At 45.1% G+C, this 18024-nt stretch overlaps 1 protein-coding gene across 4 annotated transcripts in view; it reads left to right on the top strand.

Annotated features, from left to right (window-relative positions):
• Positions 1 to 17036, top strand: part of LOC105474275 (Sp1 transcription factor) — a 36944-nt gene extending 19908 nt beyond the window's left edge. For all 4 annotated transcript variants that reach the window (XM_011728820.2, XM_011728819.3, XM_071071657.1 and 1 more), the window contains exons 4-6: positions 8158 to 8326; positions 10276 to 10475; positions 11537 to 17036. In XM_011728820.2, the coding sequence (XP_011727122.1) occupies positions 8158 to 8326; positions 10276 to 10475; positions 11537 to 11850 (683 nt within the window). In that variant the 3' untranslated portion in view covers positions 11851 to 17036. The remainder of the gene's footprint in view (positions 1 to 8157; positions 8327 to 10275; positions 10476 to 11536) is intronic.
• The last annotated feature ends 988 nt before the right edge of the window (positions 17037 to 18024 follow it).

The following is an 18024-nucleotide window of genomic DNA, read 5'->3' as shown; positions in this document are numbered from 1 at the left end:
ATAAAATTGATTAAAAATAGTCAAACAATGCAAAATTAATAAGAGAAAGTAAAATTTACTGAAATTTGTCCAAATGGATTCACTGTTGACAATTTGGTGAATATCCTTCCAGCCATCTTTTTGTACATTTCTGTACAATTATCTATGTGTAGTTTTGTCAATAGGCACTTAATTATGATCATACTATCCACAGTGCTTTGTAACCTATTTTCACTGACCAGTGTGTTATGAACATCTTTTATATGTAAGTAAATGTAAAGTCTTCATCATTTAAAATGATTTTATGGTGATTCCGTAGGGTATTTGTAGTAGAATTACTAGAATTTATTTAACCTTATTGATGTACATTTGTTTCCAAAATTTCAGTGTTATAAGCAATACTGTGATGAACATCCTTATCCAATATTTGATTTTTCTTTTTTTTTTTTTTTGAGACAAAGTCTGGCTCTGTCGCCCAGGCTGGAGTGCAGTGGCACGATCTCGGCTCACTGCAACCTCCGCCTCCAGGGTTCACACCATTCTCCTGCCTCAGCCTCTCGAGTAGCTGGGACTACAGGCGCCTGCCACCACGCTCAGCTAATTTTTTGTATTTTTAGTAGAAACGGGGTTTCACCATATTTGCCAGAATGGTCTCGATCTCTTGACCTTGTGATCCGCCCGCCTCGGCCTCCCAAAGTGCTGCGATTACAGGCATGAGCCACCGTGCCTGGCCTGTTTTTTGTTTTTTTGAGCCTTAGCCTCCTGAGTAGCTGGGACTACAGGTGTGCACTACCACGCCCGGCTAATTTTTGTATTTTTATTAGAGATGGGATTTCGTCACGTTGGCCAGGATGGTTTCGATCTCCTGACCTCGTGATCCGCCTGCCTGGGCCTCCCGAAGTGCTGGGATTACAGGCGTGAGTCACCGGTCCTGGCTCATTTTTAGTATATTCACAGGATTGTGCAACCATCACCACAACCTACGAACATTTTCATCACCCAACAAAGAAACACCTCTTGCCCATTGGCAGCCATGCCCCATTCTCACGTTCACTTCCAGCCCCAAGTAACGTATGTACTTTTCACCTCTATAGAATTGACTATTCTAGATATTTCACATAAATAGAATCATAGAGTATGTGCTCTTTTATGACTGGCTTCTTTCTTTCTTTTTTTTTTTTTTTGAGACGAAGTCTCTCTCTGTCGCCCAGACTGGAGTGCAGTGGCGCGATCTCGGCTCACTGCAAGCTCCGCCTCCCGGGTTCACGCCATTCTCCTGCCTCAGCCTCCGGAGTAGCTGGGACTACAGGCGCCCGCCACCACGCCCGGCTAATTTCTTTTTGTATTTTTAGTAGAGACGGGGTTTCACCGTGTTCGCCAGGATGGTCTCGATCTCCTGACCTCGTGATCCGCCCGCCTCGGCCTCCCAAAGTGCTGGGATTACAGGCTTGAGCCACCGCGCCCGGCCTTGGCTTCTTTCACTTAGCATAATGTTTTCAAGGTTCATCCATGTTGTAGCATGTATTAGTACTCTATTTTTTTTATTGCTAAATATTTCATTTGTGTATATGTACCACATTTTGTTTATTCATTCATCAGTTGGTGGACATTTGGGTTATTTCTGTGTTTTAGCTATCATGCATAATGCTATGAATATTTGTGTATAAGTTTTTGTGTGAACATATGTTTTAATTTCTCTTGGTAATATACTTAGGAGTGGAGTTACTGGGTTAGATTCAGTTGTGATGAGTTCGAGTGTGTACCTTTGTTTTGTTTCTTTTGTTTTTTGGGTTTTTTTGAGACAGCCTTGCTCCATCACTCAGGCTGGAGTGGTATGCTCTAGGCTCATTGCAACCTCCACCTCCCAGGTTCAAGTAATTCCTGTCTCAGCCTCCGGAGTAGCTGGGATTATAGGTGTGCACCACCACACTGGGCTAATTTTTTTTTTTTTTTTTTTTGAGATGGAGTCTCCCTCTGTCGCCCAGGCTGGAGTGCAGTGGCATGATCTCAGCTCATTGCAAGCTCTGCCTCCCGGGTTCTTGCCATTCTCCTGCCTCAGCCTCCCAAGTAGCTGGTACTACAGGCACCTGCCACCACACCCGGCTAATTTTTTTTGTATCTTTAGTAGAGACGCGGTTTCACTGTGTTAGCCAGGATGGTCTCGATCTCCTGACCTCGTGATCCACTCGCCTCGGCCTCCCAAAGTGCTGGGATTACAGGCATGAGCCACTGCGCCCGGATGTTTTTCTTTTTTTTTCTTTTTTTTTTTTGTTGAGACGGAGTCTCGCTCTGTCACCCAGGCTGGAGTGCAGTGGTACGATCTCAGTTCACAAGCTTCACCTCCCAGGTTCACGCCATTCTCCTGCCTCAGCCCCCTGAGTAGCTGGTACTACAGGTGCCTGCCACCATGCCTGGCTAATTTTTGTATTTTTAGTAGAGACAGGGTTTCGCCATGTTGGCCAGGCTGGTCTTGAGCCCCTGACCGCAGGTGATCCGTCTGCCTCAGGCTCCCAAAGTGCTGGGGTTACAGGCATGAGCCACCTTGCCTGGGTGAGTCTATATCTTGATCTTAAACATATTGGTTGCTAGATTTTGTTACTATCCTTGGCAGTCTTACTATTTTACTTATGTCCTAGAAATACTAAGTTTTTCTGGCCTGGCGTGGTGGCACGCACCTGTAATCCCAGCACCTTGGGAGGCCGAGGTGGGCAGATCATCTGTGGTCAGGAGTTCGAGACCAGCCCGACCAACATGGCGAAACCCTGTCTCTACTAAAAGTATAAAAATTAGCCAGGCATGGTGGCAGGCGCCTGTAATCCCAGCTATTCAGGAGACTGAGGCAGGAGAATCACTTGAACCCAGGAGGTGGAGGTTGCATTGAGCCAAGATTGTGCCATTGCATTCCAGCCTAGGCGACAAGAGCAAGACTCCATCTCATAAAAATAAATAAATAAAAGCACTGAATGCTCTTATCTATTTCATGCACACAACAAATAATGATACTGGCAAGGCATATTGAGATGTCAAGAAAATTTTGCCCAGTCAAGAAAATTTTGATATGTTCATCATAATCATTACTTATTTTAAGAAAACATGATTTTGGGCCGTGCTCAGTGTTGATTAAATAAAATATTGTATATATCTTATTTCATGATTACTTACTATGGTTTTGCCACTCCTTAAGATATTTTCCTAATATTGTTAGCTACAATGTGCGATCTTGGGTCCCTGCAACCTCCATCTCCCGGGTTCAAGCGATTCTCCTGCCTCAGCCTCCCAAGTAGCTAGGATTACAGGCGCCCACCACCACACCCAGCTAATTTTTGTATTTTTAGCAAAGATGGCGTTTCATCATATTGGCCAGGCTGGTCTGGAACTCCTGCCTACCTCGGCCTTGCAAAGTGTTGGGATTATAGGTATGAGCCTACTTCATTAGTTTTTCACAGTAATTTTATGAAGTTGATAATTCATCACAGTTTTACTGATGGAGAAACTGACAACCAGAAAAGTTTTTGCTCATTGTCAGAAACTTAATTAAATGGTTGTGAAAGGACTCATATGTAATTTTCTCTTACTCCAAAAACCTGTTCTTAACCTTGTACTCCAGTACATCTTCCTAGTTTTAGCTCTGCCAATATCATGAAAATCTCAGACATTCTGATTAAAGTTATTTTAGTGCTATAGGCTGCACCTTAAAAGTGATTGAATGAGAAGGAGGCAGGGCAAGGTGGCTCATGCTGGTAATCCCAGCACTTTGGGAGGCCAAGGAGGGCAGATCACCTAAGGTCAGGAGTTTGAGACCAGCCTGGCCAAACTGGTGAAACCTCGTCTCTACTAATAAAGAGTGAAAAATTAACCGAGCATGGTGGTGCACGCCTGTAGCCTGTAGTCCCAGTTACTTAGAAAGCTGTGGCAGGAGAGTTGCTGGAACCCGGGAGGCAGAGGTTGCAGTGAGTCGAGATTGTGCCACTGCACTCCAGCCTGGGGGACAGAGAGAGACTCCGTCTCAAAAAAAGAAAAAAAAAAAAGAAACACACAGAAATTAGCCAGGCATGGTGGCAGTAGCCTCTACCTGTAATCACAGCTACCCGGGAGGCGGAGGTTGCAGTGAGCCAAGATTCTGCTACTGCACTCCCACCCCGTCTTAAGAAAGAAAAAAAGAGTGAGAAGGAAAGCACAAGGAGAGGTTTATTAGGCATAGTAACTCAAAATTATGTCGAAGAGCTGAAAAGATTAGAGATTACGTACAGAAGTAAAATCAAGAACCTGGATTTCTAGATGTTAAGTCTGTCCTACCTCATTTAGTTACTTTCTTTCCTTATAAAATAGATAAAACAAAGCAGGCAAAGTTAACACCTTGTGTTTATAGAAATCTTTTTTGGTTTTTTGTTTTTTTGAGATGGGCTCTTAGTCTGTCACCCAGGCTGGAATGCAGTTGTACAATCACGGCTCACTGCTGCCTCCACCCCTCAGGCTCAACTGATTATCCTGCTTCATCCTCCCAAGTAGTTGGGACTCCAGGAACACGCCACCATGCCCAGCTAAATTCTTTTTCTTTTTTTTTTTTTTTTTGTAGAGGTGAGGTCTTACTATGTTGCCCAGACCAATCTCAAACTCCTGGGCTCAAGCAGTCCTCCTGCCTTGGCCTCCCAAGGTGCTGGAATTACAGGAGTGAGCCACCGTGCCTGCCCAGACACCTTAAATATATGGATAGACTTGCTAACTTATTTACAAGGTGCCATTATAGACTAATACTTATTTATAGTAAATGCTTTGAAAATTTGAAAAAGGCTAGGCAGCAGTGGCTAACGCCTGTAATCACAACAGAACATTTTGGGGGGCTGAGGTGGGAGAATCACTTGAGCCCAGGAGCTCGAGATCAGCCTGACAACATGGCAAGACCCAGTCTCCTTAAAAAAGGGAAGAAATGGGCCGGGCGCGGTGGCTCACGCCTGTAATCCCAGCACTTTGGGAGGCCGAGGCGGGTGGATCACGAGGTCGGGAGATCGAGACCATCCTGACTAACGTGGTGAAACCCCGTCTCTACTAAAAATACAAAAAATTAGCTGGATGAGGTGGTGGGCGCCTATAGTCCCAGCTACTCGGAGGCTGAGGCAGGAGAATGGCGTGAACCCGGAGGCGGAGCTTGCAGTGAGCCGAGATCGCGCCACTGCATTCCAGCCTGGGCGACAAAGCGAGACTCCGTCTCAAAAAAAAAAAAAAAAAAAAAAGGGAAGAAATGGCTGGGCGTGGTTGCTCACGCCTGTAATCCCAGCACTTTGGGAGGCCGAGGCAGGCGGATCACGAGGCCAGGAGATCGAGACCATCCTGGCTAACATGGTGAAAATGTCAGATGTGACCGAGTCATGATGAGAGTCTAAAACATTTTAGCATACAGTGTTTATTTCTTTTTTATTTTTTTTTGAGACGGAGTCTCGCTCTGTCGCCCAGGCTGGAGTGCAGTGGCCGGATCTCAGCTCACTGCAAGCTCCGCCTCCCAGGTTCACGCTATTCTCCTGCCTCAGCCTCCCAAGTAGCTGGGACTACAGGCGCCCGCCACCACACCCGGCTAATTTTTTGTATTTTTAGTAGAAACGGGGTTTCACTGTGTTAGCCAGGATGGTCTCAATCTCCTGACCTCGTGATCCGCCCGCCTCGGCCTCCCAAAGTGCTGGGATTACAGGCATGAGCCACTGCGCCTGGCCTGTTTATTTATTTATTTATTTCTTTATTTTGAGTTGGAATCTTGTTCTATTGACCAGGCTGGAGTACAGTGATGTGACCATAGCTCACTGCAGCCTTGAACACCTTGGCTCAAGCAATCCTCCTCCCACCTTAGCCTCCTGAGTAGCTGGGACCATAGGCGCATGCCACCATGCCCAGCTAATTATTATTATTTGGCGACGAAGTCTTGCTCTATCGACCAGGCTGGAGTGCAGTGGCAGTCTTGGCTCACTGCAACCTCTGCCTCCCGGGTTCAAGCAGTTCTCCTGTCTCAGCCTCCCGAGTAGCTAGGATTACAGGTGTGCTCCACCATACCCCGCTGATGTTTTGTTTTGTTTTGTTTTTGTATTTTTAGTAGAGATGGGGGTTTTACCATGTTGGCCAGGCTGGTATGGAACTCCTGACCTCAAGTGATCCAACCACCTTGGCCTCCCAAAGTGCTGGGATTACAGGCGTGAGCTACCGTGCCCAGTCTATTATTTATTTTGACAGAGTGTCTCTATGTTGTCCAGGCTGGTCTGGAATTCCTAATCTCAAACAATTCTCCTGCCTCAGCCTCCCAAAGTGCTGAGGTTACAGGCAGAACCACATGTAAGTGTGTAAGTGTGTAGACTTTGCTGGTTCAAAGTAGATGTACAGGCCGGGCGCGGTGGCTCAAGCCTGTAATCCCAGCACTTTGGGAGGCCGAGATGGGCGGATCACGAGGTCAGGAGATCGAGACCATCCTGGCTAACACGGTGAAACCCCGTCTCTACTAAAAAAAATACAAAAAAAAACTAGCCGGGCGAGGTGGCGGGCGCCTGTAGTCCCAGCTACTCGGGAGGCTGAGGCAGGAGAATGGCGTAAACCCGGGAGGCGGAGCTTGCAGCGAGCTGAGATCCGGCCACTGCACTCCAGCCTGGGTGACAGAGCTAGACTCCGTCTCAAAAAAAAAAAAAAAAAAACAACAACAAAAAACAAAGTAGATGTACATTTAAATGTTTTCAAACTAGCCTTCAGAAAGGTTGTACTAATTTATCACTATCTGTGTATGAAAATGTCTGTTTCTTGCCGGGCGTGGTGGCTCATGCCTGTAATCCCAGCACTTTGGGAGGCCAAGGCAGGTGGATCACCTAAGGTCAGGAGTTTGAGAACAGCCTGACCAACATGGTGAAACCCCGTCTCTACTAAAAATACAAAAATATTAGTCAGTCTTGGTGGCATATGCCTGTAGTCCCAGCTGCTTGAGAGGCTGAGGCAGGAGAATCACTTGAACCCAGGAGATGGAGGTTGCGGTGAGCCCAGATTGTGCCACTGCACTCCAGAGCCAGGGAGACTCTGTCTCAAAAAAAGAAAAGAAAGAAGAGAGAGGGAAGGAGGGAGGGAGGGAAGGAAGAGAGAGAGGGAGGGTCTGTTTCCCTGTACCCTTACCAATGCTGTATATTATTAGAGTTTCAACTTTTGGTAATCTGATAGGTGAAAAATTACAAATGCGTTATAAGTGGAGTTGCATTTTAAAAACTATGACTGAAAGTTGATCAGATTTTTACGTATTTATTGGCTCTTGGTATTTTCTTTCTCTCTTTCTTTCCTTTCTTTCCTTCTTTCCTTCTACTCTTCTTCTTATCTTCCTTTTTTTTTTTTTTTTTTGACAGAGTCTTGCTCTGTCGCCCAGACTGGAGTACAGTGGCGCAGTCTCAGCTCACTGCAACCTCCACCTCCCGGGTTCAAGCAATTCTCCTGCCTCAGCCTCCTGAGGAGCTGGGATTACAGGCATTCGTACCATGCCCAGCTAATTTTGTATTTTTAGTAGAGACGGGATTTCTCCATGTTGGTCAGACTGGTCCTGAACTCCCGACCTTAGGTGATCTGCCCACCTCGGCCTCCCAAAGTGATGGAATTACAGGTGTGAGCCACTGTGCCCAGTCACTCTTTGTATTTTCTTTTTTTTTTTTTTTTTTTTTTTTTTTTTTTTTGAGACGGAGTCTCGCTCTGTCATCCAGGCTGGAGTGCAGTGGCCGGATCTCAGCTCACTGCAAGCTCCGCCTCCCGGGTTTATGCCATTCTCCTGCCTCAGCCTCCCGAGTAGCTGGGACTACAGGCACCCGCCACTGCGCCCGGCTAGTTTTTTGTATTTTTTAGTAGAGACGGGGTTTCACCGTGTCAGCCAGGATGGTCTCGATCTCCTGACCTCGTGGTCCGCCCGTCTCGGCCTCCCAAAGTGCTGGGATTACAGGCTTGAGCCACCGCGCCCGGGCCACTCTTTGTATTTTCAATGATGATTCTTGAGATTTCAGTGAGTCTTCAGGTGTCAGTGAATGGAATGGCTGAACATAAAAAGGCTTCAAAACTTGTGATACTGTGAACGTAGGATGTCAGTTCAAAAGAAATGATGCCGTGACTGTAGGGTATCACTGAGATGCCAGTGATAACCTGCCCGTGTCACATGTTGACTCTTCTCTCTCTTAATTATAGGTGATCATGGAGCTCAGCTTGGTCTCCATGGGGCTGGTGGTGATGGAATACATGATGACACAGCAGGTGGAGAGGAAGGAGAAAACAGCCCAGATGCCCAACCCCAAGCCGGTCGGAGGACCCGGCGGGAAGCATGCACCTGCCCCTACTGTAAAGACAGTGAAGGAAGGTGAGTTGACCCAGCAAGTTTCTTACAAATATGAAGAAAAAATAATAGGATTTGGAGGAAAGAGGAAGAAGGTTAATTTTTTTTTTTTTTTTTTGAGACCGAGTCTCACTCTGTCTCCCAGGCTGGAGTGCAGTGGCGCCATCTCGGCTTACTGCAACCTCCGCCTCCCGGGTTCAAGCAATTCCCCCTGCTTTAGCCTCCCAAGTCACTGGGATTACAAGCATGTAATCCACACCTGGCTAATTTTGTATTTTTAGTAGAGATGGGGTTTCACCAGGTTGGTCAGTGAACTCCTGACCTCAGGTGATCTGCCCACCTTGGGCTCCCAAAGTGCTGGGATTACAAGCATGACCCACCGTGCCTGGCCTTGGGTTTTTTTGTTTGTTTGTTTGTTTGTTTGTTTTGAGACAGAGTCTTGCTCTGTGGCCAGGCTGGAGTGCAGTGGTGTGCGATCTCGGTTCACTGCAACCTCTGCCTCCCGGGTTCAAGTGATTCTTCTGCCTCAGCCTCCTGAGTAGCTAGGACTACAGGCATGCACCACCATGTCCAGCTAATTTTTGTGTTTTTAGTAGAAATGGGGTTTCACCACGTTGGCCAGGGTGGTCTCAATCTCTTGACCTTGTGATGCACCCTCCTTGGCCTCCCAAAGTGCTGAGATTACAGGTGTGAGCCACTGTGCCCAGCTTAACTTTTATTATTATTATTATTATTATTATTTTTTTTTTTTGAGACGGAGTCTCGCTCTGTCACCCAGGCTGGAGTGCAGTGGCCGGATCTCAGCTCACTGCAAGCTCCGCCTCCCGGGTTCACGCCATTCTCCTGCCTCAGCCTCCCGAGTAGCTGGGACTACAGGCGCCTGCCACCTCGCCCGGCTAAGTTTTTATATTTTTAGTAGAGACGGGGTTTCACTGTGTTAGCCAGGATGGTCTCGATCTCCTGACCTCGTGATCCGCCCGTCTCGGCCTCCCAAAGTGCTGGGATTACAGGCTTGAGCCACCGCGCCCGGCCCCAGCTTAACTTTTAAATTTTTTATAGAGATGGGATTTCCCTGTGTTGCCCAGGTTGGTCTCAAACTCCTGGGCTTAAGCAGTCCTCCTGTCTTAGCCCCACAAATTGTTGGGATTACAGGCGTTAGCCACTGCACCCAGCCTAGAAGCCTTTTTTAAAATTTAATTTAATTTAATTTTTTTTGAGACTGAGTCTCGCTCTGTCGCCCAGGCTGGAATGCAGTGGCGCAGTCTCGGCTCACTGCAAGCTCTGCCTCCCAGGTTCACGCCATTCTCCTGTCTCAGCCTCCCGAGTAGCAGGGACTACAGGCGCCCGCCACCACGCCTGGCTAATTTTTTTTGTATTTTTAGTAGAGACAGGGTTTCACCGTGTTAGCCAGGATGGTTTCAATCTCCTGACCCTGTGATCCGCCTGCCTCCGCCTCCCAAAGTGCTGGGATTACAGGCGTGAGCCACCGCGCCCAGCCCCTAGAAGGCTTTTTAAAAGGAAGCCTTGGTCCATCGCGGTGGCTCACGCCTGTAATCCCAGCACTTTGGGAGGTGGAGGCAGGCAGATCCATCACCTGAGGTTAGGGATTCGAGACCAGCCTGGCCAACATGGCGAAACCTCATCTGTACTAAAAATACAGAATTCAACTGGACATGGTGGCGTGCACCTGTTGGTGCACTGGACATAGTGGCGTGCATCCTAGCTACTCGGGAGGCTGAGGCAGGAGAATCATTTGAACCTAGGAGGTGTGAGCCGTGATCATGCCGTTGTACTCCAGCCTGGACGACAGAGTGAGACTCTGTCTCAAAAAAACAAAACAAAAAAGAAGGCTTTTTCAAAAAATAAAAGTTTGGGTTAGTTTGGTGTAGGTTGGGTGACTGTTGTTGATACTTTGTGGTTCTTTAGTTTCTGTCTCTAGAATGAATGATAAATAGTTGTATTCTCACTTTCAGGGGCTCGGGGGATCCTGGCAAAAAGAAACAACATATTTGCCACATCCAAGGCTGTGGGAAAGTGTATGGCAAGACTTCACACCTGCGGGCACACTTGCGCTGGCATACAGGCGAGAGGCCATTTATGTGTACCTGGTCATACTGTGGGAAACGCTTCACACGTTCAGATGAGCTACAGAGGCACAAACGTACACACACAGGTGAGCAAGAGCCTATGGGAGAAAAATAGAGTAATAGCCTAGAATGAAAAACACAAAATATACCTACAAAATAACTAAAATTTCTGAACAACTTAATTTGAAACTAAATATATGGGTCACAAATGGAATTGGAGTTAATCTGGAAACCTTTTAAGAAGGAAGGAGGAGCTGCGCACAGTGGCTCACACCTGTAATCCCAGCACTTTGGGAGCCCAAGGTGGGCGGATCATGAGGTCAGGAGATCAAGACCATCCTGGCTAACACGGTGAAACCCCATCTCTAAAAATACAAAAAAATTAGCCGGGCATGGTGGCAGGCTCCTGTAGTCCCAGCTACTCGGGAGGCTGAGGCAGGAGAATGGCAGGAACCTGGGAGGCGGAGCTTGCAGTGAGCCAAGATTGTGCCACTGCACTCCAGCCTGGGCGACAGAGTGAGACTCCGTCTCAAAAAAAAAAAAAAAAGGAAGGAGTTGGGTGCGGTGGCTCACGCCTGTAATCCCAACACTTTGGGAGGCCGAGGTGGTTGGATTTCTTGAGGTCAGGAGTTTGAGACCAGCCTGACCAATATGGGGAAACCTTGTCTCTACTAAAATTACAAAACAGTCAAGCGTGCTGGCGCACACCCGTAATCACAGCTACTCGGGAGGCTGAGGGAGGAGAATTGCTTGAACCCAGGAGGTGGAGGTTACAGTGAGCTGAGATTGTGCCACTGCACTCCAGCCTAGGCGACAGAGCAAGACTGTCTCAAAAAAAAAAAAAAGAAGGAAGGAACTAGATTTTGAGTGGGATGTTTTGAAGGCAAAGCGTTGAAACCATTACTCTTAGTCTCTGCCCTGCCTTACTTTTCTGCTAAGTTCTACCCTCCTTACTGAGTACTCCCCAACCTTTATCTACTTTTCTTCCCCACGCCCCCACCAAAGGAAAAGATACTTGAAGATTTTTCTTGTTTTTAATCATCTTCTCATACTGGTCTTACTCAGCTTAGTAGAGTAATTACTGAACTGGGTAAGATAACCTCACTTCCTAACATGTCAGCTTCTTATCTTTCCTTCCTTTACCTAGGTGAGAAGAAATTTGCCTGCCCTGAGTGTCCTAAGCGCTTCATGAGGAGTGACCACCTGTCAAAACATATCAAGACCCACCAGAATAAGAAGGGAGGCCCAGGTGTAGCTCTGAGTGTGGGCACTTTGCCCCTGGACAGTGGGGCAGGTTCAGAAGGCAGCGGCACTGCCACTCCTTCAGCCCTTATTACCACCAATATGGTAGCCATGGAGGCCATCTGTCCAGAGGGCATTGCCCGTCTTGCCAACAGTGGCATCAACGTCATGCAGGTGGCGGATCTGCAGTCCATTAATATCAGTGGCAATGGCTTCTGAGATCAGGCACCCGGGGCCAGAGACATATGGGCCATACCCATCAACCCCGGGATGCGAGGTAGCATGGGTCCAAGAGACATGTGGGAAGAGAGAGCCATGAAGCATTAAAATGCATGGTGGTGAGAAGAATCAGGAGAGGGATACAAGAGAAGAGATGGGGTCCTGGCACCCATCTGTATCATCAGTGCCTCTTAGAAGGTGGGAAACATTAGTGAAAATTCTGTTGGTGCCACCCTTTGATGAGCATTTGTTTGACCCCAGTTTCTTCTTACACTTCTTACCCCAGCCTACCCTTCCTGCATTTCTCTTCTCAGCTCTTCCATGATGGATTCCCCCCCCCTTTCCTAAAGCCATCATGCCTTGATAAATATATATGATCATTGAAATACTTTTTAACAAGAAACAGATTCTATATTATTTTATATATATATATATATAAAAAGATATATAGAGATGCATTCACAGGGGTTGGCTGGGAGGAGGAAGAAGACCATTCTGTGACCAAAATACCTTGGTCATTTTTTTTTTTATATTGCCTTATTTCCCTATGGCTGAGCCTTGTTGTGACACATCAAGCTTTTCTATAGATGTTGTCTTGGCTTCCCACCAGATTAAGCATTCATACGCTCTGCTTTTAGTTCATATATACATCCATAATGTTTTTCCTTTCTTAATTTTGTCTTTTTATTTGGGATCAGCTTCTTGCACTCCTTTCCTAACTCAACTGTTGCCGTCTCACCTTCTCTCATGTTTTGTTTTTGTTACTGCCTGGATGAGGCACTTCTGTCAATTTTTTCAAGACCTTAGTTCCAGCAGCAGAATGGAAAAATCTTTGAAGCCCAGGCTGATGCTTGAAGTAGCTGTGGAGGGAGTGTTCAAAATACTGCTGACGCAGGCACCTTCTTGGCGCTGGAGAGTCAAAGTCATCTCCCTTCATTAGCTGCTCTAAGCATCGAAAATTAGAAGTCTTTGGGTGGAATTGTACAAGAGTCCCTTTGAAGATTATAATCTTGACTCAGTTTGTATAAACTGTCAAATTTTCAAATAATAGGTAGGGGGCTTTCACTAGGAAAATCATGTGCTCAGAGAGGAGATGACTTGTAGTCAGGTTCAGAAGTTAGAGTATTTGGACTTTGGTACCACTGTCTTCCAGGGTAGCTCTAAGTTTTGATGTGTGGGCTTCTGAGTTTACATTCTGAAAGTAAATATACTTTGGAACATCCCCACTAGGTTCTTTTCCATTGTCAATAAGGAGCATCAGCCAATGAATCTGTTTCAGGTTTCCATTCTGCAGAACTCCTCCAGAACATGTACTAGTGGCAAGACAGTGGTTCTTAGGATCTTTTCCCTTAACTTTTCCTTGAATGTTCTTGGGTGGTTCCTAAGGGAAAAGGAAGCACATGATCATGGGAATGCTAGCCCAGAACAAAAAGAAATCTTGTCTTACCACGGTGGTTTATAGGAGAGATTGGGAGAAATCCTGTTTTCTCTGTGACCTGATTTCAGAAGAGACTGATCCAAAAATTATAACGGCAGGGAACCTAGTGCATTTGGCACTGAGATGTAAATGCAACCAGAATTGTCCTCAAGGCCCAGCCATAAAAGCATTGCCTCTCTCGACCTTCTGGTATCTTGTTAGAGAGCTTTTCACTGTGAGGAAGTGTGGAAAAATGGCTGTGTGTGTGTGTGTGTGTGTGTAATCTGTTAGGTTGGGGATAGGTTTTCTGCTAGCCAATATTAAAAGAGACCTGCAATAAAAAATTACCCTGATCTGATAGAAAGCAAGTGTTTTTGTATGTGTGGTGAATGTGTGTTCATGCCTGTATGTGTCTACACACAGATGACAAATTATATTTGAAATTGTTGGAAAATAAATTCAGATCAAAATATCTTTCAGGCCCCTTACCTAGAAATCTATCTTAAAACCTGGGTATGTTCCTAAGGTCATTTCTTTGCTTATGCTAAATTAATTACAATTATGAATGGAGGATATTCTACTGTACTTTTTTAAAAAGAAACTATTTTTGTGTTTGAAAGTGAAACCAACATGCAGATCTATAGCAGAGTCCTTATTCTTTTCATAAATCTTTTTACTTTGGCTACAAATAGATGATGGTATGATTCTATTATATATTTTATATAAAATCCATCCAAATTAAGTTTTGGGTAAGTGTGTTGTTTAACCTGAAATATAATAACTTAATACTCTAAACAATAGTTCATTCCATTTGGTCCTTTCTCCACAGATGTAATTCTGTTTTCAACTCAGGAACTATGACAAGAAACTTTCCCCAGATCAAATTCTATTAATGCTGAGATACAAGTCATCCATGCACAGCCACTATCATACCCTTTATTCTCACTGAAAGGCAGAACTCAGAACCTGTTATTTTATGTCTGTAATCATGTACTTTGGCATCTTTTGGAGGAAAGGGGCAGGATAACTCACTGAAGTGCACAGTATTTTGCTAGTGCATTTCAAGGAATGGAATCTTCTCCAGTATGAAATTACTAGATATAAACTAGTGTAATGAGAGTGAGGATATAAGCTTTTAGAAGGTAATTTGATGGTATTTCTCTCTTGAATGGAAAGCTGCTGGTTTACCCTCAACCCTCTTCATTAGCATTACCATGAGTGAATTTATATCTGATTATTTCCACTTGCCCTGTTCTCTTCTCACCAAGGAAGCTCCAGATCCAGTATCTTGTTTGGCCTCAAAACAGAAGCAGCTTCTTTTGTCTCCCAGCAGTAGTGAGCCACTCAGTCTTTTCCACAGGAAGTTAGGAGCCTACATTCCTTGAGTCAGGAGCTCATTACAGAAAAACCCCGTTTCCCTGAACTTTTGGCTAACAAAAATTAATGTAACTGACATGCATATTGATTCTGAAATTTTTTCGTAAGTTTTTTTTCATTTTTTTTGAATGAGTGTTTTAAATTAATTTTTTAGATGACCAATCTTGCAGGGCAGGGGATGCCCAGAAGAGTGGTGAGATAGTACAACACTTATTCCCTCATCCTTTCAGGTTTTCAGGTTGCCCTTTTATATTCATTTGCATATCATTTGACTGTCTCACTTTTTACCCAGAACAGTAACAACCCACACCATCTTCCTTCAGGAACTTCCCAACTGGCACTCTGTGGGTGCTACACAGAATGCAATTTAATGGATATTTCTCAGCCTGGTTCAGAATAAATTGAACCTTTGATTCCAGAAAGTATATATTGAAGTGTGGGATAGATTATGATTAGGGGAGGTTTGGAGACAAAAGCTGTAAATTACTATGGCTGATTTATTTCTACTATATACATATATATTTTTTGCTTTTGTGTATCCTTTATAGGAAACTAAGCATTGTATTTTTTTTTAACAAATCTAAAAAAGCACTATGAACTGCAGGTGTTTGACTTTCAAAGTATATTTTGTATTGTTGATATCTTCACGTTTTGTGAATACTGGAAGCTGCAGATCTTTGCTAGGACGCAATAAATTTATATACTTTTTGAGGGGTTCTTCTGGGGGTGCTAATCAGGCCCCTATTATGCTTAGGGGGAGCCCTGGTGCTACTTGCTTGAAGTTTTCAGTTGTAAGTACCCTGATGCCTTTTGGACCTTGGGATCAGATCAAGAATTTTGGAGATCAAGTACCAAGGAAATAGGGACAGTCTAGCTGCCTCAAATGAGGGGCCCTTTGCATAGCTCTCCTTCCCCCTCACTGAAGCTGGGTAGCCTCTTGGGGTTGAGAGGGAAAATGTGAAATCTTGGAATTTATCTCCCTTAGAAGAGAGCCAGTAACTTACATACAAGGATGAAAGGTCACAGCAGTAGCTTTGGGGAAAGGGAGGAAGATATGGCACTTCTCCAACCCCGGAAAACATTGCTTTTGAAAACTGCTGATAAAATATGAGCCGGTTATTACTTCTGTTTGGGAGACTGTGCTCTCTGTGGTGCCTCTCTTGGCTCTACTCCATAGATACCAGACCTCTTCTAGGAGGATGAGCAGACCAGCTTTGAGGTTGACCTGTTTCTCTTTGTCTGCCTTCCCAAAACACCAGCCCCCAGGAAGACATTAAGCAGTCTTAAGCTTAAATTCCTACTCCCTCTTCCAAATTTGGCTCACTTGCCTTAGATCCAAGGCAGGGAAAGGAAAAGAAGGGGGATCCCTGGCTTTATTACTCCCCTAAGTCTTCACTCTGACTTCCCCAAACCCAGAAATATTTTCTCCACAGTGTTCATTTGAAAAGGGGAGTATTTTGTCCCATTTTCCCCTTCCTTATTATCAAACAGCCCCAGTCTTCCTTGTTTCTGCTAAGAGAGTAGAGGTATGATGATCTGCGCCTCAACTGCCTTAAGTCCTAGCTAAATTATCAGGGAAAAAAAAAAAAAAAAAAAAAAAAAGAAAACCCTAACAAATGGGATTAGACTAGGGCTGCAAGTAGTGAGGAGTTTGTTGATACCTCTACTGGGATGTGTGCTTTCCCATATCTTGCCTTCAGGAATTACACTGTGCCTTTTCCCCAGGGATATGGGCTCTGTCTACTCAGTGCTCCAGTTTCCCGGTAACTGCTCTTGACCATTGTGGACAAGGGCAGGTCTTCATATTTCTGATCATCCCTTACTCCCAGTGAAATCCCATAGCCCTTACCTAGAGTCTAGGGCACAAAGACTTTGGGGAAGATATGCTGAGATTGACCTGAGGAGACATCTACACACACCAGTGGCAGCTGCCCCAGGGCCTGCTTCCTCTTCCTAAGTCTGTCATCCTCTGGAAGGGAGGGGTGGTGCTCCAGTCTCTGGTGCCTAAAAACCCAAGTTTATTTCTCAACACTGGCAATAACCAGTCCACACCACTGTTGCCTTTTAAAACCTCTTAATAATCTCATGCTGTGTTTGTTGTTGATTCCAATCCAATTATCACCAGGGCTGTGTGGGTAAATGCTTTTAAATGCTCTCTCATCTTGCTCTTCCCCCTCACCCCCTACTCTTAGGTGTGTATGATGCTAATCTTGTCCCTAAGTAAGTTTCTTCCTGCTCCTTTTGTATCTTTCTTGTTTTTCCTCCTACCTTTTGTCTCTTGGTGTTTTGGGACTTTTTTTTTTTTTTTTTTTTTTGGCCTTTTGTACAAAGGTTAGTTTCAATGTAGTCTGTAGCCTCCTTTGTAAACCAATTAAAAAGTTTTTTAATAAAAGCCATGTCTCTGGTGTATTGAGGAGGGTTGGGAATGGGGAGAGTGTACGTTTATAACTTCATACTCTGAATCTAACAAAGGTTTACAGCTATACTGTGTTGTGCTCCATACATGTTAATCAGTGCAGTTGCCCTACACTTAACTCCTGGGTAAATGTTTTCATGATCAGATCAGTGTGCCACAACTGCATGGAAATGTGGAGGACCAAGACAAACAGGCAGCACTAACTTTATTTTTTTTCCCATATGCTTTTTTATTTTGGAATAATTTTAGATTTACAGAAAAGTTGCAAAGCTAGAACACAGTTTCCGTATAATCCTTACCCTGTTTCCCTCATTGTTAACATATTACCGTGGTACATTGTCAAAATTAAGAAACAAACCGACATTGGGGCTGGCGCTGTGGCTCACGCCTGTAATCCCTGCACTTTGGGAGGCCGAGGTGGGCAGATCACAAGCTCAAGAGATGGAGACCATCCTGGCTAACATGGTGAAACCCCGTCTCTACTAAAAATACAAAAAATTAGCCGGGCGCGGTGGCGGGCGCCTGTAGTTGCAGCTACTCGGGAGGCAGAGGCAGGAGAATGGTGTGAACCCAGGAGGCGGAGCTTGCAGTGAGCTGAGATCACGCCACTGCACTCCAGCCTGGGCGACAGAGCAAGACTCCGTCTCAAAAAAAAAAGAGAAACTGACATTGGTACATTACATTAGCTAAACTCCAGACTATGGGTTTCATTAGTTTTTCCATTGATGTGTTCTTTCTGTTCCAGGCTCCATCCCATGTCTCCCCAGTCGGCTCAGAGTTTCTCAGTCTTTCCCTTTTTTTCATGACCTTGACAGTCTTCGGGAGTATTGGCCAGATATCCTGTAGAATATCCCCCAATCTGGGTTTGTCTGGTGTTTTCCCCATTGTTAACACGACCTTACCTCCTAGAGGGTGATATCTACATCTATTATCTGGATTTTTTTTCCTCCCAGCTTCCCAAGCT

This window comes from Macaca nemestrina, chromosome 10, assembly GCF_043159975.1.
Source record: "Macaca nemestrina isolate mMacNem1 chromosome 10, mMacNem.hap1, whole genome shotgun sequence".
NCBI classification, from domain to species: Eukaryota; Metazoa; Chordata; class Mammalia; order Primates; family Cercopithecidae; genus Macaca; species Macaca nemestrina.
Note: the sequence above shows the minus strand (reverse complement) of the source record. Positions and strands in the feature narration are given on the sequence as shown.